This window comes from Oppia nitens, unplaced genomic scaffold, assembly GCF_028296485.1.
Source record: "Oppia nitens isolate AA-2021 unplaced genomic scaffold, nextdenovo-longstitch-racon4-pilon3 scaffold26_pilon_pilon_pilon, whole genome shotgun sequence".
Classification (NCBI taxonomy): domain Eukaryota; kingdom Metazoa; phylum Arthropoda; class Arachnida; order Sarcoptiformes; family Oppiidae; genus Oppia; species Oppia nitens.
This window is the reverse complement of record NW_026533206.1, coordinates 156-22559: the sequence shown is the minus strand read 5'-3', so window position 1 is coordinate 22559 and position 22404 is coordinate 156. Positions and strand designations below refer to the sequence as shown.

The 22404-nt window shown below is 28.2% G+C and overlaps 3 protein-coding genes and 1 long non-coding RNA gene across 4 annotated transcripts; 3 read left to right on the top strand and 1 right to left on the bottom strand.

Moving 5' to 3' along the window:
* Positions 1–592: 592 nt before the first annotated feature.
* On the top strand, positions 593–1104 carry LOC128954236 (uncharacterized). The gene is made up of 3 exons (XR_008484477.1): positions 593–696; positions 788–919; positions 1045–1104. It is a non-coding gene; the product is annotated as an uncharacterized LOC128954236 (long non-coding RNA).
* A 293-nt stretch (positions 1105–1397) lies between these two features.
* LOC128954298 (ATP-binding cassette sub-family C member 3-like) lies at positions 1398–5817 on the top strand. Its single transcript, XM_054299877.1, has 8 exons — positions 1398–1658; positions 1814–2417; positions 2498–2725; positions 3352–3722; positions 3946–4002; positions 4203–4237; positions 4318–4864; positions 5185–5817. The coding sequence occupies exons 1-8, from the start codon at positions 1398–1400 to the stop codon at positions 5815–5817; spliced, it is 2736 nt and encodes a 911-aa protein (XP_054155852.1).
* Positions 5818–6842: 1025 nt separating this feature from the next.
* On the bottom strand, positions 6843–12338 carry LOC128954297 (ATP-binding cassette sub-family C member 2-like). The gene is made up of 8 exons (XM_054299876.1): positions 12207–12338; positions 11827–12111; positions 10876–11293; positions 10574–10801; positions 8880–9262; positions 8345–8379; positions 7719–8265; positions 6843–7475 (listed from the first exon to the last, which is right to left on the bottom strand). The coding sequence occupies exons 1-8, from the start codon at positions 12336–12338 to the stop codon at positions 6843–6845; spliced, it is 2661 nt and encodes an 886-aa protein (XP_054155851.1).
* Positions 12339–15534: 3196 nt separating this feature from the next.
* On the top strand, positions 15535–21640 carry LOC128954265 (ATP-binding cassette sub-family C member 3-like; the record flags this gene model as incomplete). The annotated part of the gene is made up of 12 exons (XM_054299841.1): positions 15535–15567; positions 15659–16428; positions 16832–16965; positions 17060–17191; positions 17323–17564; positions 17629–17913; positions 18306–18735; positions 18816–18970; positions 19354–19784; positions 20244–20335; positions 20401–20789; positions 21019–21640. Coding segments are annotated over exons 1-12 (3715 nt in total), but the record flags the coding sequence as incomplete, so codon positions are not given.
* Positions 21641–22404: the final 764 nt, after the last annotated feature.

The following is a 22404-nucleotide window of genomic DNA, read 5'->3' as shown; positions in this document are numbered from 1 at the left end:
CAAATCGGGCGCATCCTATGCATCGCGAATAACCTATCAGTGGGTAAATCGGCTACTATTGAAAGGTTGGCTAAACAAGTCATTAGTGTTTGATAATCTATGGGCACTGCGCCGGGAGGACAGTACTAACTATAACTATAGGCGCTTTTTAAAATTATGGTCACCATTATCATCATCATTGTCTAAACATATAAACATTAATAATAGTAGTAATGATAAAATTAAACATGGTAATAATAATAATTCTAGAAATTTGTTTGCCATTATTACTAAACTATATTTACCAAAAATTATTTGGTCACTATTGTTTTGTATACTATCGTATTGTTTGCAAATGGGATCGCCAATTATTTTACAGTATGTCCAGGTTTATATTATTTTATATTATTAAATAGTCTAGATTTTATATAATTATATATTACTATTTTTTATATAAATAATATTTAGTTAGTTATTAACAAAAATAGTATTTAAATTTAATAATATATTCAATTTTGTTTATTGTTTTTTGTTGTGTATAATTTTTTGCAACTAATTACATTACTATTATTATTTACCACAGTTTAATGATTGAGTTTATTGAAGATCCCGGTGCTCCCCAATGGCACGGCTATGTCTATACTATACTATTGTTGGCCATCAATGTTATCGCTGCCATTGTTCAGGCAATGTTTAGCGAGTATTTGGGATCTACATGTAAAATAAAAATTCAATCATAAATAATACACTTATTTTTAATTAATAAGTTTATAGTTTTTTTTTTAAATTTATAAATAATTGTTTAAAGGTTTACGTATTAAATCGTGTCTAACATCAGCCGTCTATCGCAAGTCACTAGTGCTGAGCAATAGTGCCAAACGGCGCACACCTACCGGTGAAATAGTCAACATTATGGCCATTGATTGCCAACGAATTAGCGGTTAATTAATTTTAATATATATATACATATATTTCTCTCTCTCTCTCTTTCAAAGTAACTAAATATTTTAATTCATTTTTATCAAATATATATATATATATATATATATATATATATATATATAGAACAAGCCGTCAATATGATTACATTACTATCCAATCCTATTCAACTGGTAATAGCCGTCTATCTGTTATACCTACAGTTAGGTGTGGCCACATTTGCCGGCCTATCCTATATGTTGGTATCGCTTATCATCAATGCTTTAAACGCTTTATATACTGTATTATTGACTAAACAATTGATGTCAATCAAAGACAAACGTCAAAACTTGATGAACGAAATACTTAACGGAATTAAAGTTTTAAAAGTATTTAATTTATTAATTTTTTTAATTGATTAAAATTTTTGATTAATTATTATTTATTTTTTTTTGAATCAAAATCATTACACTCAGTTGTATGCCTGGGAGGAAGCGTTTATGGGTTTAGTTGAAAAAATTAGGACCAAAGAGTTGGACAAATTTGTTACATTTGGCCACTCGGTTACCGTTTATGTTGTATTAAGCCATACCAGTCCAACAATTGTCCAATTGATTACCTATTGTACGTATGTGGCCATCAACCAGGATGACCAACAGCACCAAATAAATGCATCGAAAATATTTGTATCGCTGGCATTATTTAATTTGATCAGGCAGATAATGTTTACAATACCACAATCGATTAATGCTATTACCTTGGTAACTATTAATATTAATTTAAAAAAATTTATACAGTTTTTTAAAAAAATATTATTTGAATATTTATGTCTATTTAACGTTAATTATTTATTTTTTTTAAAAATACAATTAATAATTTAATATTATAATAATATTAATAGTAACTAAAATTTCAGATTTACGTATCATTCAAACGTATTGAAAAATTTCTCAAAAGTGATGAACACTTGGATTATGTTGAAGACAACTTAACCAACAATTGTATTATTAATGTTGAAAATGCATCGTTTAATTGGGAATCCGATACTAATAGTAGTAGTAGTAGTAGTGATAATACTAACAATAGTCAACCGATTTTACATAATATTAATCTCAATATAAATGATGGCCAGTTTGTGGCAATAGTAGGCAGTGTCGGGTCCGGTAAGAGTTCACTGATGTCGGCCCTGTTTGGCGATATGGATCTGATTGGCAGTAATGGCAGAGTCAATGTTAGACCAGATATCAGCGTAGCCTATGTTCCACAACAAGCCTGGATATTGAACTGTACGGTCAAAGAGAATATATTGTTTGGTAAACCCATGGATCAGGAACTGTATGATCGGGTGCTCGATACGTGTGCACTCAGGCATGACCTACAACAACTAGCCGACGGCGATCAGACAATGATCGGCGAAAAGGGTGTTAATCTGAGTGGCGGTCAAAAACAAAGAGTCAGTTTAGCCCGAGCTGTCTATTCCGGTGCCGATCTATACCTACTCGACGATCCACTGTCTGCCGGTATTTTGTTATTGTATTATAATTATTTTTTTATAATGTGTTACTAAACAAACAAAATAAAACCTATTTTTTCAATTTAGTGGACAGTCATGTCGGCAAACACATTGTCAGTAAAGTACTCGACTCGAGAACCGGTATTCTAAGCAATAAAACCCGTTTATTAGTAACAAATCAATTGTTTGTATTACCCGATGTCGACCTAATTGTTGTCATAAAAGACGGCATAATTACAAGTGTCGGTACTTATGATAATCTATTGGAAAATGATTGTTATTTTTCCGAATTAATTCAACAATATTTAGCTGAAAGTAGTAGTAGTAATGATGAAAATTCAAATAATTATAATAATATAGCTAATGATTATTATTATAATAACTGTAGTGATGCTAATAATGTTATCGATAAAAATAGTAATAATTTTAATACAATTGATACAATTGATACTATTGTAAAACCCATTAACAACAACAACAACAATTCAAAAACATTGATTAATGAGGAAACGGTAGAAATTGGCCAGGTCAAATTTAGTGTATGTACTCATAATAATTTATATAATGTTTCACTGTATATATATATATATATATATATATATATATATATACTGTATATTGAATATAATTTATATATTAAATATAACTAAATTAATTATAATATTACACATAGAATATATATAGTATATACATATATTTATAAATAAATAAATTTTTATAAAACTATTATACATTACTCTAATATTTTATATATTTATTTTTGATAGTAATTATAGAAAACATTTTATAATATATATATATACTATAAATTTATTACTATTACTAAAATTTGTATGACTGATTCAATTAATATATTTGATACAATTTAACATTATATATATATATATATAATTTTTATTTTATTATATTTCAGATATATATTAAATATGCCAAACATTTAGGTCCGTACTGTTCACTGGGTTTCCTATTGTCAATAATCACATACAATGCCCTACAGATTGGTTCATCGTTTTGGTTATCAATATTTAGCAACAATATTGACAGCATATCCAGCCATACATCATCATCGGTTGGCACCGGCAGTATAATTACCGACAACTACTGCTACTATTATTTAGGTATTTTTAGTGCCTTTATAGTCGGCAATATTATTACAGTACTGGCCAGCCGTTTGTTTATTATCAACGGTATACGTCGGGCCTCCAAACGTCTACACCGGCAACTGTTGTCGAGTGTAATGCATTCACCGATGAATTACTTCGATAGGACACCAATCGGCCGACTGATGAACCGATTTGGTAACGACACCGATGTATTGGATCGATCGCTAATGTTTAATATCATGTATTTAATTTAATTTAATTATTAAATATTATAGTTTATACTTATATACAGTATATATATATATTGTATATCGAATAGAAATATCTATAAAAAAAATTATTATTATTATTATTATTTTCATACAACCAAATAGTATAACATCAGATGTCTTATTACAATTAGTTGGTATAATAATAACGATATCTATAAAGACACCATTGTTTTTGGCACCACTGGCACTGGTAGCTGTTATTTACTATATAGTTCAGGTTAGATATTATTTTATAACATGATTATTGTAGATTAATATTAATTACTGAAATTAGTGATCAAACTAATAGTATAATATTTAAAAAATGTCAAAAAAAATAACATAGATAAAATTGAATGCAATTATTTTATTTTTTTTAAGATAAATTTAGTTGCATACATTAGTTATATCAATTAATTAATAATTATATATTTGTAGTTTATTTACATTAAAACTTCACGACAACTAAAACGGTATTATATTTACTAACAAACAAACAAAATATATTATAATTAATTATTTATTTATTTTTGAATAAACAAAATATTATTAGTTTAGAATCGACTACACGATCGCCGATATATTCACATTTCGGTCAAACACTGGCCGGTGTGTCCAGCATTAGGGCCTACGGCTGTACCGATCGATTTGTACGGGAATCCGAAAGACTAGTGGACAGCAATCAGATGTGTCTCTATCCTAATGTTGTGGCAAACAGTTGGCTACAGATTTGGTTGACATCACTCAGCAATTGTTTGCTATTTTTTGCCGCACTGTTTGCCGTACTGGGGAAAGGCAGTCTAACCGGCAGCGATATAGGACTATCCCTATCCTATGCATTGGCGTTAACTGTAACGTTAGACTTGTTTATCAAAACGTTTGCACAGTTGGAAAACAATATGGTTTCAGTCGAACGTATTGACGAATACTGTCGATTGGAAAGTGAATCCGATTGGCATCGATGTGTGGATGACTACCCGTTAGCCGATAACTGGCCCGATAGGGGAGCCGTTAGGTTTGAGAGTTATGCCACTAGATATGGGGTTGGATTAGATTTGGTACTCAATGATATTGATGTGGATATTAAAGCGGGCGAAAAGGTATTATTATTATTATAATTTATAATAATGTTTTGTGTTAGTTATTATATTACTATTTTTATTATTACTGTATTATTATTTTATTGAATATATTATAAATTACAAATATAAATCTATAGCTACCTATACTTAATAAAATAATTGTATAATATATAAATAAATTAAAGAAAAAATATATTATTACTAATATTAATAATATAAAAAAAAAATCACTTACTAATAAAATGTAAAAATTATGATAATAATATTTATAACTTAATTATTTTATAATAATTTTTAATAAAAAAAATTACTTATTAATAATAATTTTTGTATAATAGATAGGTATTGTTGGCCGAACCGGTGCTGGAAAGTCATCGCTAACTTTGGCTCTGTTAAGGCTTATTGAGCCAGCTATGGGTCGGATAGTTATTGACGGTATAGATATCGGACGGTTAGGACTACACGAGTTGCGCTCTCGGCTAACAATTATACCTCAAGAACCCATACTATTTTCGGGTACAATTCGCTTCAATTTGGATCCGTTTGGCCAGTTTTCCGACGATCACTTGTGGACAGTGTTAGATCAGTCGCATCTCAAAGAGTTTGTTGCCGCCAGTGATCGGGGACTCGACTGGTCGGTCGCCGAATCGGGTGATAACATGAGTGTTGGTCAACGACAGCTCATATGTCTGGCACGGGCTTTGTTACGTAATACTCGTGTCCTTATCCTCGATGAGGCCACGGCTGCCGTCGACGTAGAAACCGATGCACTCATACAGCAAACCATACGTCAAGAGTTTAGATCGTCGACTGTCCTAACGATTGCCCACCGAATCAATACAATTATGGACTCCGATCGGGTGTTAGTCCTCGACAACGGACGGGTAGCCGAGTTTGGCGAACCCAACAGTTTATTGGCAAATAAATTGTCAATTTTCTATACACTGGCCAATGATGCCGGTATTGTTTGATTTAGTATTAGTACTTAATTATAATTTTCTAAATTATTAATAGAAGTTAAATTTACTTAATAAAGATAATAATTTTTAATATATAAAATTTTAAAGTAAAATAATATGTAATTTTAGATTATTTAAATTAGCAAATTATATTTTTCTACTAATAATTTAATAAAAATAATAATATTATTGAAATATTTAAAATAAAATAAAAGTTTTATATATATATATATATTTAAATTCTAGTCTAGTATTAGTCAATATTATATAAACGGTTTTTTTTATTTTGAAAAAAATAATTTATAAATTAGCTAAAATAATATCCTAAAGTTTAAATAAAATAAATAATAAAAATAATTTATTAAAAAAAAAGTTATATTTCAATTATAAATCTAATTTAACAAACTTGTATTATTGTTGTTGCTATTATTGAATTATTTAAAAATAATGTTTGAAAATATATGTAATGAAAAGTTATTGGTAAGTAAACTAAATAATAATTTTATAAAATTATATTAAAGTAATCAATAATTATAATAAATGTAATTTATATAATTTAAAACAAATATAGGATAAACAAATTTATATGGTTTACTAACAAGACCATCATTGAGCTCATGTATGCTCAACACTTGGTTCGTATGGATTCCCTGTATATTCATATGGTTATACATACCGAACCTGTTATACAAATATATCAGTTCACGCACTGGTGTTAATAAAAATGTTATATAACTATATATATATATAATCTTTCTCTCTCTCTTTCTCTCTCTCTCTCTCTCTCTCTCTCTCTCTCTCTCTCTCTCTCTCTCTCTCTCTCATGACAATATCTACAAAGACACCATTGTTTTTGGCACCACTGGCACTGGTAGCTGTTATTTACTATATACATGTAGTTCAGGTTATATTTTCTTAAAATTTTTATTTTATAATTTTTATCGTTTTGTTAATTAATTAGTTTATTTTCATTAAAACTTAACGACAATTAAAACGGTAAGCAATAAAATAATATAAAAAGGATTATTATAAAATTATCAAACAATACCGGCATCACTGGCCAGTGTATAAAAAATTGACAATTTGTTTGCCAATAAACTGTTGGGTTCGGCAAACTCGGCTACCCGTCCGTTGTCGAGGACTAACACCCGATCGGAGTCCATAATTGTGTTGATTCGGTGGGCAATCGTTAAGACAGTCGACGACCTAAACTCTTGACGTATGGTTTGCTGTATGAGTGCATCGGTTTCGACGTCGACGGCAGCCGTGGCCTCATCGAGGATAAGGATACGAGTGTTACGTAACAGAGCCCGTGCCAGACATATGAGCTGTCGTTGACCAACACTCATGTTATCGCCCGATTCGGCGACCGTCCAGTCGAGTCCCCGATCACTGGCGGCAACAAACTCTTTGAGATGCGACTGTTCTAATACTGTCCACAAGTGATCGTCGGAAAACTGGTCAAACGGATCCAAATTGAAGCGAATTGTACCCGAAAATAGTATGGGTTCTTGAGGTATAATTGTTAGCCGAGAGCGCAACTTGTGTAATCCTAACCGTCCGATATCTATACCGTCAATAACTATCTGACCCATTGCTGGTTCAATGAGCCTAAACAAGGCTAAAGTTAGCGATGACTTTCCAGCACCGGTTCGGCCAACAATACCTATCTATTATACAAAAATTATTATTAATAAGTAATTCTTTATTAATAAAAATTATTATAAAATAATTAAGTTATAAAAATCATTATTATAATTGCCTATTTTTTATATTTTATTAGTATTAATATATTTTTTCATTAATTTATATATATATTAATACTATACATTTTTTTATTAAACGGTAATTGTAGGTTTATATTTGTAATTTATAATATATACTTTAAAAAAATAATACAGTAATAATAATACCTTTTCGCCCGGTTTAATATCCACATCAATATCATTGAGTACCAAATCTAATCCAACCCCATATCTAGTGGCATAACTCTCAAACCTAACTGATCCCCTGTCGGGCCAGTTATCGGCTAACGGGTAGTCATCATCACATCGATGCCAATCGGATTCACTTTCCAATCGACAGTATTCGTCAATACGTTCGACTGAAACCATATTATTTTCCAACTGTGCAAACGATTTGATAAAATAATCTAACATTAATGTTAACGACATTGCATAGGATAGGGATAGTCCTATATCGCTGCCGGTTAGACTGCCTTTCCCCAGTACGGCAAACAGTGCGGCAAAAAATAGCAAACAATTGCTGAGTGATGTCAACCAAATCTGTAGCCAACTGTTTGACACAACATTAGGATAGAGACACATCTGATTGATGTCTACTAGTCTATCGGATTCCCGTACAAACCGATCGGTACAGCCGTAGGCCCTAATGCTGGACACACCGGCCAGTGTTTGACCGAAATGTGAATATATCGGCGATCGTGTAGTCGATTCTAAACTAATAATATTTTGTTTATTTAAATAAAATAAGTAATTAATTATAATGTATTTTGTTTGTTTGTTAGTAAATATATTACCGTTTTAGTTGTCGTGAAGTTTTAATATAAATAAACTACAAATATATAAATATATTATTAGTATTATTATTAATAATAAAAATGCATATAATGTATATATCTATATATATATATATAATTAGTAATCAATGGATATAACTAATTTTTTTTATATTACACTATTTAGTTGTATTAATAATTTCAGTAATTACTATTAATATAAATATACAATAATCTCTAATAAAAATAATATCTAACCTGAACTATATAGTAGATAATAGCTACCAGTGCCAGTGGTGCCAAAAACAATGGTGTCTTTATAGATATCGTTACAATTATACCAATCAAATGTATTAAGACATCTGTTGTTATACTTTTTTTTGAATGTTTGAAAATAATAATAAAAATAATAATAATTTTTTATAGATATTTCTTTTTGATATACAGTCTATATACAGTATATATACTGTATAAGTATAAACTATAACATTTAATAATATAATTAAATTAATTTAATCAAATACATGATAGAAAACATTAGCGATCGATCCAATACATCGGTGTCGTTACCAAATCGGTTCATCAGTCGGCCGATTGGCTGACTATCGAAGTAATTCATCGGTGAATGCATTACACTCGACAACAGTCGACTGAATAGACGTTTGGAGGCCCGACGTATACCGTTGATCATAAACAAACGGCTGGCCAGTACTGTAATAATATTGCCGACAATAAAGGCACTAAAAATACTTAAATAATAGTAGCTGTCGGTAGTTATACTGCCGGTGCCAACCGATGATGATGATGATGATGGCGATGGTGTATGACTGGTATTGATGTCAATATTGTTGCAAAATATTGATAACCAAAACGATGAACCAAACAGTAGGCCATTGAATCCAATTATTGAAAATAGGAAACCCAGTGAACAGTACGGACCTAAATGTTTGGCATATTTCATATATATCTAAGATATATATATATATATACCAAACAAAACAAAAATAAATAATAATTGTTTTTATTACTAATTTTAATTAATAAATATACTACAAATTTATAGTATATTATACAATGTTTTCTATAATTACTATCAAAAAAATTAAATTATATATTAGAGTATTGTATAATAGTTTTAAATAAATTTATATAAATATATATATTAATAGTTATATATATTCTAATTATATATATATATATTTAATATATAAATTATATTCGGGTCTAGTTCATAAGATCTAAACTCATTTGACCCAAACTTATTTGACCCAACTCATTTGATCTAAACTTATTTGACCCAACTCATTTGACCCAAACTCATTTGACCCAAATCACTTGACCCAACTCATTTGACCCAACTCATTTGACCCAAATCACTTTACCCAAATCATTTGACCCAAACTTATTTAACCCAAATATTTATTATTTTATTTTTCAAACTATATAATTATATATAAATAATACAAACTTAATAATTGGAAATATTTCTGTTTTTTTATTTTTTTTTAAAATAAATATGTAATAACTTAATATTATTAAGTTCTAAATTATTTTATAGATTAAATAGATTATTATATTATTTATATAGTTAATTAAATAAAATTATTAAGTTTTATATTATTTATATATAATTATAGTTTGAAAAAATAAAATAATAAATATTTGGGTCAAATAAGTTTGGGTTAAATGATTTAGATCAAGTGATTTGGGTCAAATGAGTTGGGTCAAATGATTTGTGTCAAATGATTTGGGTCAAGTGATTTGGGTCAAATAAGTTTGGGTCAAGTGATTTGGGTCAAATAAGTTTGGATCAAATGAGTTGGGTCAAGTAAGTTTGGATCAAATGAGTTGGGTCAAGTAAGTTTGGATCAAATGAGTTGGGTCAAATAAGTTTGGGTCAAGTGATTTGGGTCAAATGAGTTTGGGTCAAATGAGTTGGGTCAAATAAGTTTAGATCAAATGAGTTTAGATCTTATGAGTGCGACCGATTATATTCAATATACAGTATATATATATATTTATACAGTGAAACATTATATAAATTATTATGAGTACATACACTAAATTTGACCTGGCCAATTTCTACCGTTTCCTCATTAGTCAATGTTTTTGAATTGTTGTTGTTGTTGTTAATAAGTTTTACAATAGTATCAATTGTATTACAATTAGTATTATTATCGTTACAGTTATTATAATAATTAGCATTAGCTATATTATTATAATTATTTAAATTTTCATCACTACTATTACTTTCAGCTAAATATTGTTGTATTAATTCGGAAAAATAACAATCATTTTCCAATAGATTATCATAAGTACCGACACTTGTAATTATGCCGTCTTTTATGACAACAATTAGGTCGACATCGGGTAATACAAACAATTGATTTGTTACTAATAAACGGGTTTTATTGCTTAGAATACCGGTTCTCGAGTCGAGTACTTTACTGACGATATGTTTGCCCACATGACTGTCCACTAAATTAAAAAAATTTATTTTGTTTAGTAACACATTATAAAAAAAATATAATTATAATTATATAGCAAAATACCGGCAGACAGTGGATCGTCGAGTAGGTATAGATCGGCACCGGAATAGACAGCTCGGGCTAAACTGACTCTTTGTTTTTGACCGCCACTCAGATTAACACCCTTTTCGCCGATCACTGTCTGATCGCCGTCGGCTAGTTGGTGTAAATCATGCCTGAGTGCACACGTTTCGAGCACCTGATCATACAGTACTCGATCCATGGGTTTACCAAACACTATATTTTCTTTGACTGTATCGTTCAATATCCAGGCCTGTTGTGGAACATAGGCTACACTAATATCTGGTCTAACATTGACTTTGCCATTACTGCCAATCAGATCCATATCGCCAAACAAAGCAGACATCAGTGAACTTTTGCCGGACCCGACACTGCCTACTATTGCCACAAACTGGCCATCAATTATATTGAGATTAATATTATGTAAAATCGGTTGACTATTATTAGTATTATCACTACTACTACTAATACTATTGGTATCTGATTCCCAATTAAACGATGCATTTTCAACATTAATAATATAATTGTTTGATATATTGTTTTCAATATAATCCAAGTGTTCATCACTATTGAGAAACCTTTCAATACGTTTGAATGATACGTAAATCTGAAATAATTATTAATTGTATTATTAGAAAAAAAATAATTAACATTAAATAGACATGAATATTCAAATAATTTAAAAAACAATATAAAATAATTAGACTATTAACTAATTAACTAATATATAATACAAAATATACGTAAATCTGAAATTTTAGTTAATATTAATATTACTATTAATAAAAAAAATCATTACATAAATATTAATTCATTATAATAATCAAATAATAATAATTGAATTTTTATATTTTGAAACCAATTAATATTAATATTATAGTAATATGATATAAATAAATTATAGGTAATAATAAAATAATATATATATATATTTTTAATTATATTAATAGTTACCAAGGTAATTGCATTAAGCGATTGTGGCAAAGAAAACATTATCTGCCTGATCAAATTAAATAGTGCCAGCGATACAAATATTTTTGATGCATTTATTTGGTTCAGTTGGTCACCCTGATTGATGGCCACATACGTACAATAGGTTATCAATTGGACAATTGCTGGACTGGTATAACTTAAAACAACATAAACTATAAACGATTTGCCAAATGTAAAAAATTTGTCCAACTCTTTGGTCCTAATTTTTTCAACTAAACCCATAAACGCCTCCTCCCAGGCATACAACTGAGTGTATTGATTTTGATTCAAAAAAAAAATAAAATAAATAACAATTAATCAAAAATTTTAATCAATTAAAATAAATTAATAAATGAAAATACTTTTAAAACTTTAATTCCGTTAAGTATTTCGTTCATCAAGTTTTGACGTTTGTCTTTGATTGACATCAATTGTTTAGTCAATAATACAGTATATAAAGAGACTAAAATACTTATGATAAGCGATACAAACATATAGGATAGGCCGACAAATGTGGCCACACCTAACTGTAGATATAAAACATAGACGGCTATAACCAATTGAATAGGATCTGATAGTATTGTTAGCAGATTGACGGCTTGTTCTATATATATATATATAAATATATAATATTTTTAATATTTAAAAAAAATTCAAAAAAATATGAATATAATTAAAGTTAATTAACCGCTAATTCGTTGGCAATCAATGGCCATAATGTTGACTATTTCACCGGTAGGTGTGCGCCGTTTGGCACTATTGCTCAGCACTAGTGACTTGCGATAGACGGCTGATGTTAGACACGATTTAATACGTAAACCTTTAAATAAATAAAATTTTTTAAAAACCAAAAAAACTATAAACTTATTAATTAAAAATAAGTTTATTAATTATTTTTTGAATTATTATTTTACATGTAGATCCCAAATACTCGCTAAACATTGCCTGAACAATGGCTGCGATAACATTGATGGCCAACAATAGTATAGTATAGACATAGCCGTGCCATTGAGGAGCACCGGGATCTTCAATAAACTGAATCATTAATCTTGGAAAAAAATTTAAAAATAAAACAAATTGAATGTATAAATAATTAAATACTATTTTTTAATAAGTATCTAAAAGTTATTTTTATAAAAGTAATATATAAATAGGGACATACAGTAAAATAATTGGCGATCCCATTTGCAAACAATACGATAGTATATTAAACAATAGTGACCAAATAATTTTTGGCAAATATAGTTTTGTAATAATGGCAAACAAATTTCTATTATTATTATTATTACCATGTTTAATTTTATCATTACTACTATTATTAAGGTTTATATGTTTAGCCGATGATAATGATGATGATAATGGTGACCATTGTTTTAAAAAGCGCCTATAGTTATAGCCACTACTGTCCTCCCGGCGCAGTGCCCATAGATCATCAAATACTAATGACTTGTTTAGCCAACCTTTTATTAGTAATCTATTCACCCATTGGTATGTTATACGCGATGCATAGGATGCGCCCGATTTGGGACAAACAGTATGTTTGGTCCATAAGTCGGAGTCAGTGTCGGTATAATTGTTGCTATTTTCTGGTGGCAATTGATCGGAAAATGTACAGTAGATTAACAGACAAACAGTTAGCGCAAACTTTATACAATAGAGTATAAATTCATAGTTATATAGTATATCTTGTGTAGCATATGTAGCCAATGATAGACCACTTAAAATAGTGTCCAATAATAGGTATAACCAAATCCAACCATTGGTCGTAATACCGGACAATCGGTGAACGAAAAACACAAAACAAAGCGCTAGTCTTGTGATTGTTTGTATGGCAACGGCTATAATGTATGCCGTACTGGGACTGTCCGACCATTGATATTTGCGACACAAACTCAATGCTAACATTGCTATTAGGATACCAGTGCTGACAATGGCCACAAACAGTCTACTAATGTTATATAAGTTCCATTTGATAACATTTTTATTAACACCTGTGCGGCCAATGATGTATTTGTATAACAGGTTCGGTATGTATAACCACATGAACAGACAGGGAATCCATACGAACCATGTGTTGAGCATACATGAGCTCAGTGTTGGTCTTGTAGTAAACCATACAATTTGTTTATCCTAATTGTATATTAAATTATCATAAATTTATAAAAATTTATGATAATTTTTTTCACTTTATAGCTATTTTTAAAATTATTATTTTTTAGTTTATACTTACGAATAACTTATCACTGCATATATTTTCAAACATTATTTTTTTAATAATTCAATAATAAATTACAATAATTGAAAATTTGTTTTTTTTTAAAAATAAACTAGTTTTAAATTATAAAAATTTATTATCAACATTGGTGTTGTTTAAGTACGAAATTTTTAAATTTGCGATTAGATTTTAGTTTTTTTAAAAAAACTAATTAATTTTTAATCTATCTATATATCTGTTATTTATGATTATTTCAAAAACAAAAAAAACACATAATTTAAATAAACTATAATTTATAATTAAAAGTTTAACAATAAAATTAATTGTTAAGCATTTATTGATTAATTAGTATTATCTATAAAATATATATTTATAATTTTTATTATCAATTAACTATAATAATAATCATATTTGATTAAAATGTTTATAACTAATGTGTGTATCTAAAAATAATATTAAAAATTAAATAAATAAATTTAATAATTATCTAAATAAATAATGAATGAATCAATTAATTCTAATTTATAATATTTATATAAATATTATTATTAATAATAAAAAATTAATTAATAAAATATATTTTTTTTAATTATATGTTTATATGATTAGTAGAAAAAAATAAATTAAAAATAAAATAAATAAACAAATAAATAAAAAAATAAACCAAATCAATTAGTAATAGTACTTTTAATACTGTATTATAAAATATATACAATTTTATTACATTTCATTATCATAAATTTATTAATCTAAAAAATAATAACAAAATATTGATAATTATAATAATAATAAACAATTTAATAGTATTTTTTAGATAATACACAATTAAATATTTATTATATATTTGTATGTTATAAATTTATATCAGTGTTTCGATAGGGAGGGGTTGAGAGGGGTAAGGCCACCTTACCCCCTGAGATCAATTTTTTTTATTTTTGATTAATGTAAAGTTTAGTATTAAACAAAAAATATAAATACTAATTGAGTTTTAATATAAATAAATATATAATAATAATAATCCTAAATCACCACCGGTTAGACTGCCTTTCCCCAGTACGGCAAACAGTGCGGCAAATAATTATAATTATTAATATTTTTTTTTTATTATATACTGTAGATACAGTACTGTTATATTATTTATTTAATATTTTGTTTTTTAATAATATAAATAATTTTTTGTTTTAAAAATATTAAGGAAATAACATTTAAATATTAACAATACTATATTGTTAATTAATTAATATTATATTAATATATTGATAAAAAAATTCAATTTATTTAGCATTCAATGTCATTAATAATAATGTTTTTTTTGCAAATATGTTGTCTCATTGTAATAAAATTTAATTAAAAATATATATATATATATATTATTGTATTAAATGTTAAGATTAAATTGAAATGTATTATTTTTTAAAAAATAATAATAATAATAACAATATTTATTTAACAAAAATTTAGTTTCCGAAATTATAATGTTTGAAAGTATATGTAATGATAAACTATTGGTAAGTATTTAATACAATAATTATAATTAATAATAAATTAGTCAAATAAAACTAATTAATGCTTTAATTATGTTTAATGTTTAACTAATAGGATAAACAAATTGTATGGTTTACTACCAGACCATCATTGAGCTCATGTATGCTGAATACATGGTTCGTATGGATACCCAGTCTGTTCGTGTGGTTATACATACCGTACATGTTATACAAATATAATAGTAGTATACGTATGGATAGCAATAAAAATGTAATCAAATGGAACTTATATAACACCAGTAGATTGTTTGTGGCCATTGCCAGCACTGGTATCCTAATATCAATGTTAGCATTGAGTTTGTGCCGCAAATATCAATGGTCGGACAGTCCCAGTACGGCATACATTATAGCCGTTGCCATTCAAACCATTACAAGACTAGAGCTTTGTTTTGTGTTTTTCATTCACCAATTATCAGGTATTACGACCAGTGGTTGGATTTGGTTATACCTATTATTGGATACTATTTTAAGTGGTCTATCACTGGCTACATATGCCACTCATAATATGCTAGAAAATTATGAATTCATACTCTATTGTATAAATTTTGTACTAACTGTCTGTCTATTAATCTACTGTACATTTGCCGATCAATTGCCACTAGAAAATTGCAACAACTTTTATACCGATACTGACTCCGACTTATGGACTAAACATACTGTTTGTCCCAAATCGGGCGCATCCTATGCATCGCGTATAACCTATCAGTGGGTAAATCGGCTACTATTGAAAGGTTGGCTAAACAAGTCACTAGTATTTGACGATCTATGGGCACTGCGCCGGGAGGACAGTACTCTCTATAATTATAATCGTTTTTTGAAACAATGGTCACCATTAACATCATCATCAAAATCGGCTAAACATATTATAAATACTAACACTATATATAATTATAAAAATAATAATACTAATAAAATTAAACATGGTAATACTAGAAATTTGTTTATCATTATTACTAAACTATATTTGCCAAAAATTATTTGGTCACTATTGTTTTGTATACTATCATATTGTTTGCAAATGGTATCGCCTATTATACTACAGTATGTCCATGTTTATTTAATTATAAATTGTAAATTGTTTTGTTTTATAAATTTTTTTGGTATTATTATTTATAAACTTTTAAATATTGTTTAAATGCATATTAAAGTTAATATAACTTAATATATTATATATTAGTTTTATTTTTTTATATTTTTTTTGTAAATAATTATTTATTTTTAAAAATAGTTTAATGATTAAGTTTATTGAAGATCCCGGTGCTCCCCAATGGCACGGCTATGTCTATACTATACTATTGTTGGCCATCAATGTTATCGCTGCCATTGTTCAGGCAATGTTTAGCGAGTATATCGGTTCAACATGTAATTAATGATTTACATAAAATATATATATAAATAATTAATTAATTATGTGATTAAAATTTGATATTTCTTTATTTGATTGAATTATATAAAGGTTTACGTATTAAATCGTGTCTAACATCAGCCGTCTATCGCAAGTCACTAGTGCTGAGTAATAGTGCCAAACGGCGCACACCTACCGGTGAAATAGTCAACATTATGGCCATTGATTGCCAACGAATTAGCGGTTAATTAGTTTTTCATATTTTCAATTATTTTTTTCATATTTTTTTCATATTTTTTCATATTTTTTCATATTTTTTCATATTTTTTCATATTTTTTATCAATTATTTCAATTATCTCTTTTATAAATTAAGATGAAACCGTAAATCTGATTACAATACTATCAAATCCTATTCAACTCATAATAGCCGTCTATCTGTTATACCTACAATTAGGTGTGGCCACATTTGTCGGCCTATCCTATATGTTGGTATCGCTTATCATCAATGTTTTAGTCGGTTTATATACTGTACTATTGACTAACCAATTGATGTCAATCAAAGACAAACGTCAAAACTTGATGAACGAAATACTTAACGGAATTAAAATTTTAAAAGTATTTAATTTAATAAAAATATTTTATAATTTAAATTTTTTTTATTAATAATTAAAATACTCAGTTGTATGCCTGGGAGGAGGCGTTTATGGGTTTAGTTGAAAAAATTAGGACCAAAGAGTTGGACAAATTTGTTAGATTTGGCCAATCGATTACCGTTTATATTGTATTAAGTTTTACCAGTCCATTAATTTTCCAATTGATAACCTATTGTACGTATGTGGCCATCAATCAGGGTGACCAACTGCACCAAATAAATGCATCAAAAATATTTGTATCGCTGGCATTGTTTAATTTGGTCAGGCAGATAATGTTTACATTGCCAATAACGTTTAATGCAATTACATTGGTAACTATACAAACTATAAAATTTGTATAAAAAGCATAATAAATAACTTAAAGCACTTAATTAATTATTTTTTTTAATTGTTAAAAATCTGTAAATATGTTTAATAATAATAATAATAGTTAGTACATCATAGATAAAAGTCAAATTATTTTATATTATAATTTATAATTAATTTAATTTATATATTTATTTTTTTTATACTATTTAATAATTAATTTCAGATATACGTATCATTCAAACGTATTGAACAGTTTCTCAATAGTGATGAACACTTGAATTATATTGAAAACAATATATCAAATAATAATTGTTTGATTAATGTTGAAAATGCATCGTTTAATTGGGAATCAGATATAAATAGTATTAATAGTGATAATAATAATAATAAACCGATTTTACATAATATTAATCTCAAAGTAATTGATGGACAGTTTGTGGCAATAGTAGGCAGTGTCGGGTCCGGTAAGAGTTCATTGATGTCGGCCCTGTTTGGCGATATGAATCTGATAAGTGACGGTAAGGGTAGAGTCAACATTAGGTCTGGTATTAGTATAGCTTATGTACCACAACAGGCCTGGATATTGAACTGTACGATCAAAGAGAATATATTGTTTGGTAAACCCATGAACAGGGAACTGTATGATCAGGTGCTCGACATGTGTGCACTCATAGAGGACTTACTACAGCTGCCAGACGGCGATCAGACAGTGATCGGCGAAAAGGGTGTTAATCTGAGTGGCGGTCAAAAACAAAGAGTCAGTTTAGCCCGAGCTGTCTATTCCGGTGCCGATCTATACTTACTCGACGATCCACTTTCTGCTGGTATTTAGTTATAATATAATAATAATAATTTTATTTACTATACCAACAAACAACTAAAAACATATATATTTTTAATTCAGTGGACAGTCATGTGGCCAAAACAATTGTCAGAAAAGTACTCGACTCGAGAACCGGTATTCTCAACAATAAAACCCGTTTATTAGTAACAAATCAATTGTTTGTATTACCCGATGTCGACCTAATTGTTGTCATAAAAGACGGCATAATTACAAGTGTCGGTACTTATGATAATCTATTGGAAAATGATTGTTATTTTTCCGAATTAATTCAACAATATTTATCTGATAATACTATTGATAAAAATACAGATAATATTAGTATCGATTATTTTAATGATGATTGCGATGATAATAATAATATTAATAATATTAATAGTAATAATATTTATACTATTGTAAAACCCATTAACGACAACAACAACATTCAAAAAACATTGACTAATGAGGAAACGGTAGAAATTGGCCAGGTCAAATTTAGTGTAGGTATTACCAATAATAATACCCACCCGCCCACACACATACACACTCACAAACTTTATTTAATTAATTAATATAATTTTACAATAATTATTTTTCATTAATTTTTTTGTTATCTTAGCTTTACATGAAATATGCCAAACATTTAGGTCCGTACTGTTCACTGGGTTTCCTATTGTCAATAATCACATACAATGGCCTACTGTTTGGTTCATCGTTTTGGTTATCAATATTTAGCAACAATATTGACATCAATACCAGTAGTAGCCAACAATCATCGGCTAATACTACTACTACTACTACTAACGACTACTACTATTATTTGGCCATTTTTAGTATCTTTGTCGGCGCTACTATTGTTACAACATTGACCAGCCGTTTGTTTATTGTCTACGGTATACGTCGGGCCTCCACTCGTCTACACCGGCAACTGTTGTCGAGTGTAATGCATTCACCGATGAATTACTTCGATAGGACACCAATCGGCCGACTGATGAACCGATTTGGTAACGACACCGATGTTATGGATCGATCGCTACTGTTTACTATCAAGTATTTAATTGATTTAATAATTAATTAATTAATTATATATATATATACAGTATATTATATTATTATATTTATATCTAATTTAAATATAAATATAATAAATATAAATATAAACTTTTTTAATATTACTTTATTATTAATATTATTATTGTTTAACTAACAAAAAAAACAACAACAAAAAGTATAACAATAGATGCCTTTTTACAATTGATTGGTATAATAGTAACGATATCTATAAAGACACCATTGTTTTTGGCACCACTGGCACTGGTAGCTGTTATTTACTATGTAGTCCAGGTTAGATTATTTAAACTATATTTATATATTTATTATTAATTATTTTTGTTTTGTTATTTTGTTTTAGTTTATTTATATTAAAACTTCACGACAACTAAAACGGTAAGCATTTAAGTCTGTTTTAATAATAATAATAATAAAATACAATATAAAATAAACTCATAGTTTAGAGTCGACTACACGATCGCCAATATATTCACATTTTGGTCAAACATTGGCCGGTTTGTCCAGCATTAGGCCTACAAGTGTATCGATCGGTTTGTACGGGAATCCGATAGACGAGTAGACATCAATCAGATGTGTCTCTATCCTAATGTTGTAGCAAACAGTTGTCTACAGATTTGGTTGACATCACTCAGCAATTGTCTGTTATTTTTTGCCGCACTGTTTGCCGTACTGGGGAAAGGCAGTCTAACCGGCAGCGATATAGGACTATCCCTATCCTATGCACTGTCGTTGACACTAATTTTAGACCAGTTTATCAAATCGTTTTCACAGTTGGAAAACAATATGGTTTCAGTCGAACGTATTGACGAATACTGTCGATTGGAAAGTGAATCCGATTGGCATCGATGTGATGATGACTACCCGTTAGCCGATAACTGGCCCGACAGGGGATCCGTTAGGTTTGAGGGTTATGCCACCAGATATTGGATTGGATTGGATTTGATACTCAATGATATTGATGTCAATATTAAACCGGGAGAAAAGGTATTATTATTATTTGAAGTATATTTTATATATAACTTATAAATAAATCTATACCTACTGTATAACTAAAATAAATTATAGTTATCTTCTATAAACATAACATTTAATTAATTTTAAGTAAAATAAAAATATTAATGCTAATAATTTTTAGATTTTAAATTATTTTTTAAAAATTAATTTACAATAATTCTAAATCACTTATTTAATATTATTATTTTTTAAATAACAGATAGGTATTGTTGGCCGAACCGGTGCTGGAAAGTCATCGCTAACTTTGGCTCTGTTTAGGCTCATTGAACCAGCAATGGGTCGGATAGTCATTGATGGCATAGATATCGGACGGTTAGGTCTACACGAGTTGCGCTCTCGGCTAACAATTATACCTCAAGAACCCATACTATTTTCGGGTACAATTCGCTTCAATTTGGATCCGTTTGGCCAGTTTTCCGACGATCACTTGTGGACAGTGTTAGATCAGTCGCATCTCAAAGAATTTGTTGCCGCCAATGATCGGGGACTCGACTGGTCGGTCGCCGAATCGGGTGATAACATGAGTGTTGGTCAACGACAGCTCATATGTCTGGCACGGGCTCTGTTACGTAACACTCATATCCTTATCCTCGATGAGGCCACGGCTACTGTCGACATCGAAACCGATGCACTCATACAGCAAACCATACGTCAAGAGTTTAGTTCGTCGACTGTCCTAACGATTGCCCACCGAATCAATACAATTATGGACTCCGATCGGGTGTTAGTCCTCGACAGCGGACGGGTAGCCGAGTTTGCCGAACCCGACAGTTTGCTGGCAAACAAATTGTCAATTTTTTATACACTGGCCAGTGATGCCGGTATTGTTTGATTTATTAGTTTTTAATTATAAATTTTTCTCAATAATTAATACAAATTATATTATAAATTAATTAATATTTATATATTTATTTTTTCTTAAATATTAAAAAATATCCTAATTTATATTATATATATACTGTAAACATATTTAAATTGGCGACTATTATCTAGTTTTTATTAATTTCATATTTAAAAACTTATAATTTAATAAATTTATTTAATTTAGTTTTTAATTATAAATTTTTCTCAATAATTAATACAAATTATATTATAAATTAATTAATTAATATTTATATATTTATTTTTTCTTAAATATTAAAAAATATCCTAATTTATATTATATATATACTGTAAACATATTTAAATTGGCGACTATTATCTAGTTTTTATTAATTTCATATTTAAAAACTTATAATTTAATAAATTTATTTAATTTAGTTTTAATTATAATTTTAAAAAAATTATTTTTTACTTAATTAATATTTTTTTACTGTATATAAATAATTTAATATTTTATTAATCAGTGACTTTACTATTATGTTTATTTGACTACAATTACTAATAACTATTACTAATACTAATAAGTTTTTTTTGATTTAATCATTATTATTATTTAGTTGAATTTTAAAAATAATTATTATTAGTTTTAACTATTATATTTGTAATTTAAATTATAGCATTATATAATGAAAATAATTGTATGAATTCTATGATTTTAAAAAATATATAATATATAATTTATATATATCATTAAATTAATAAT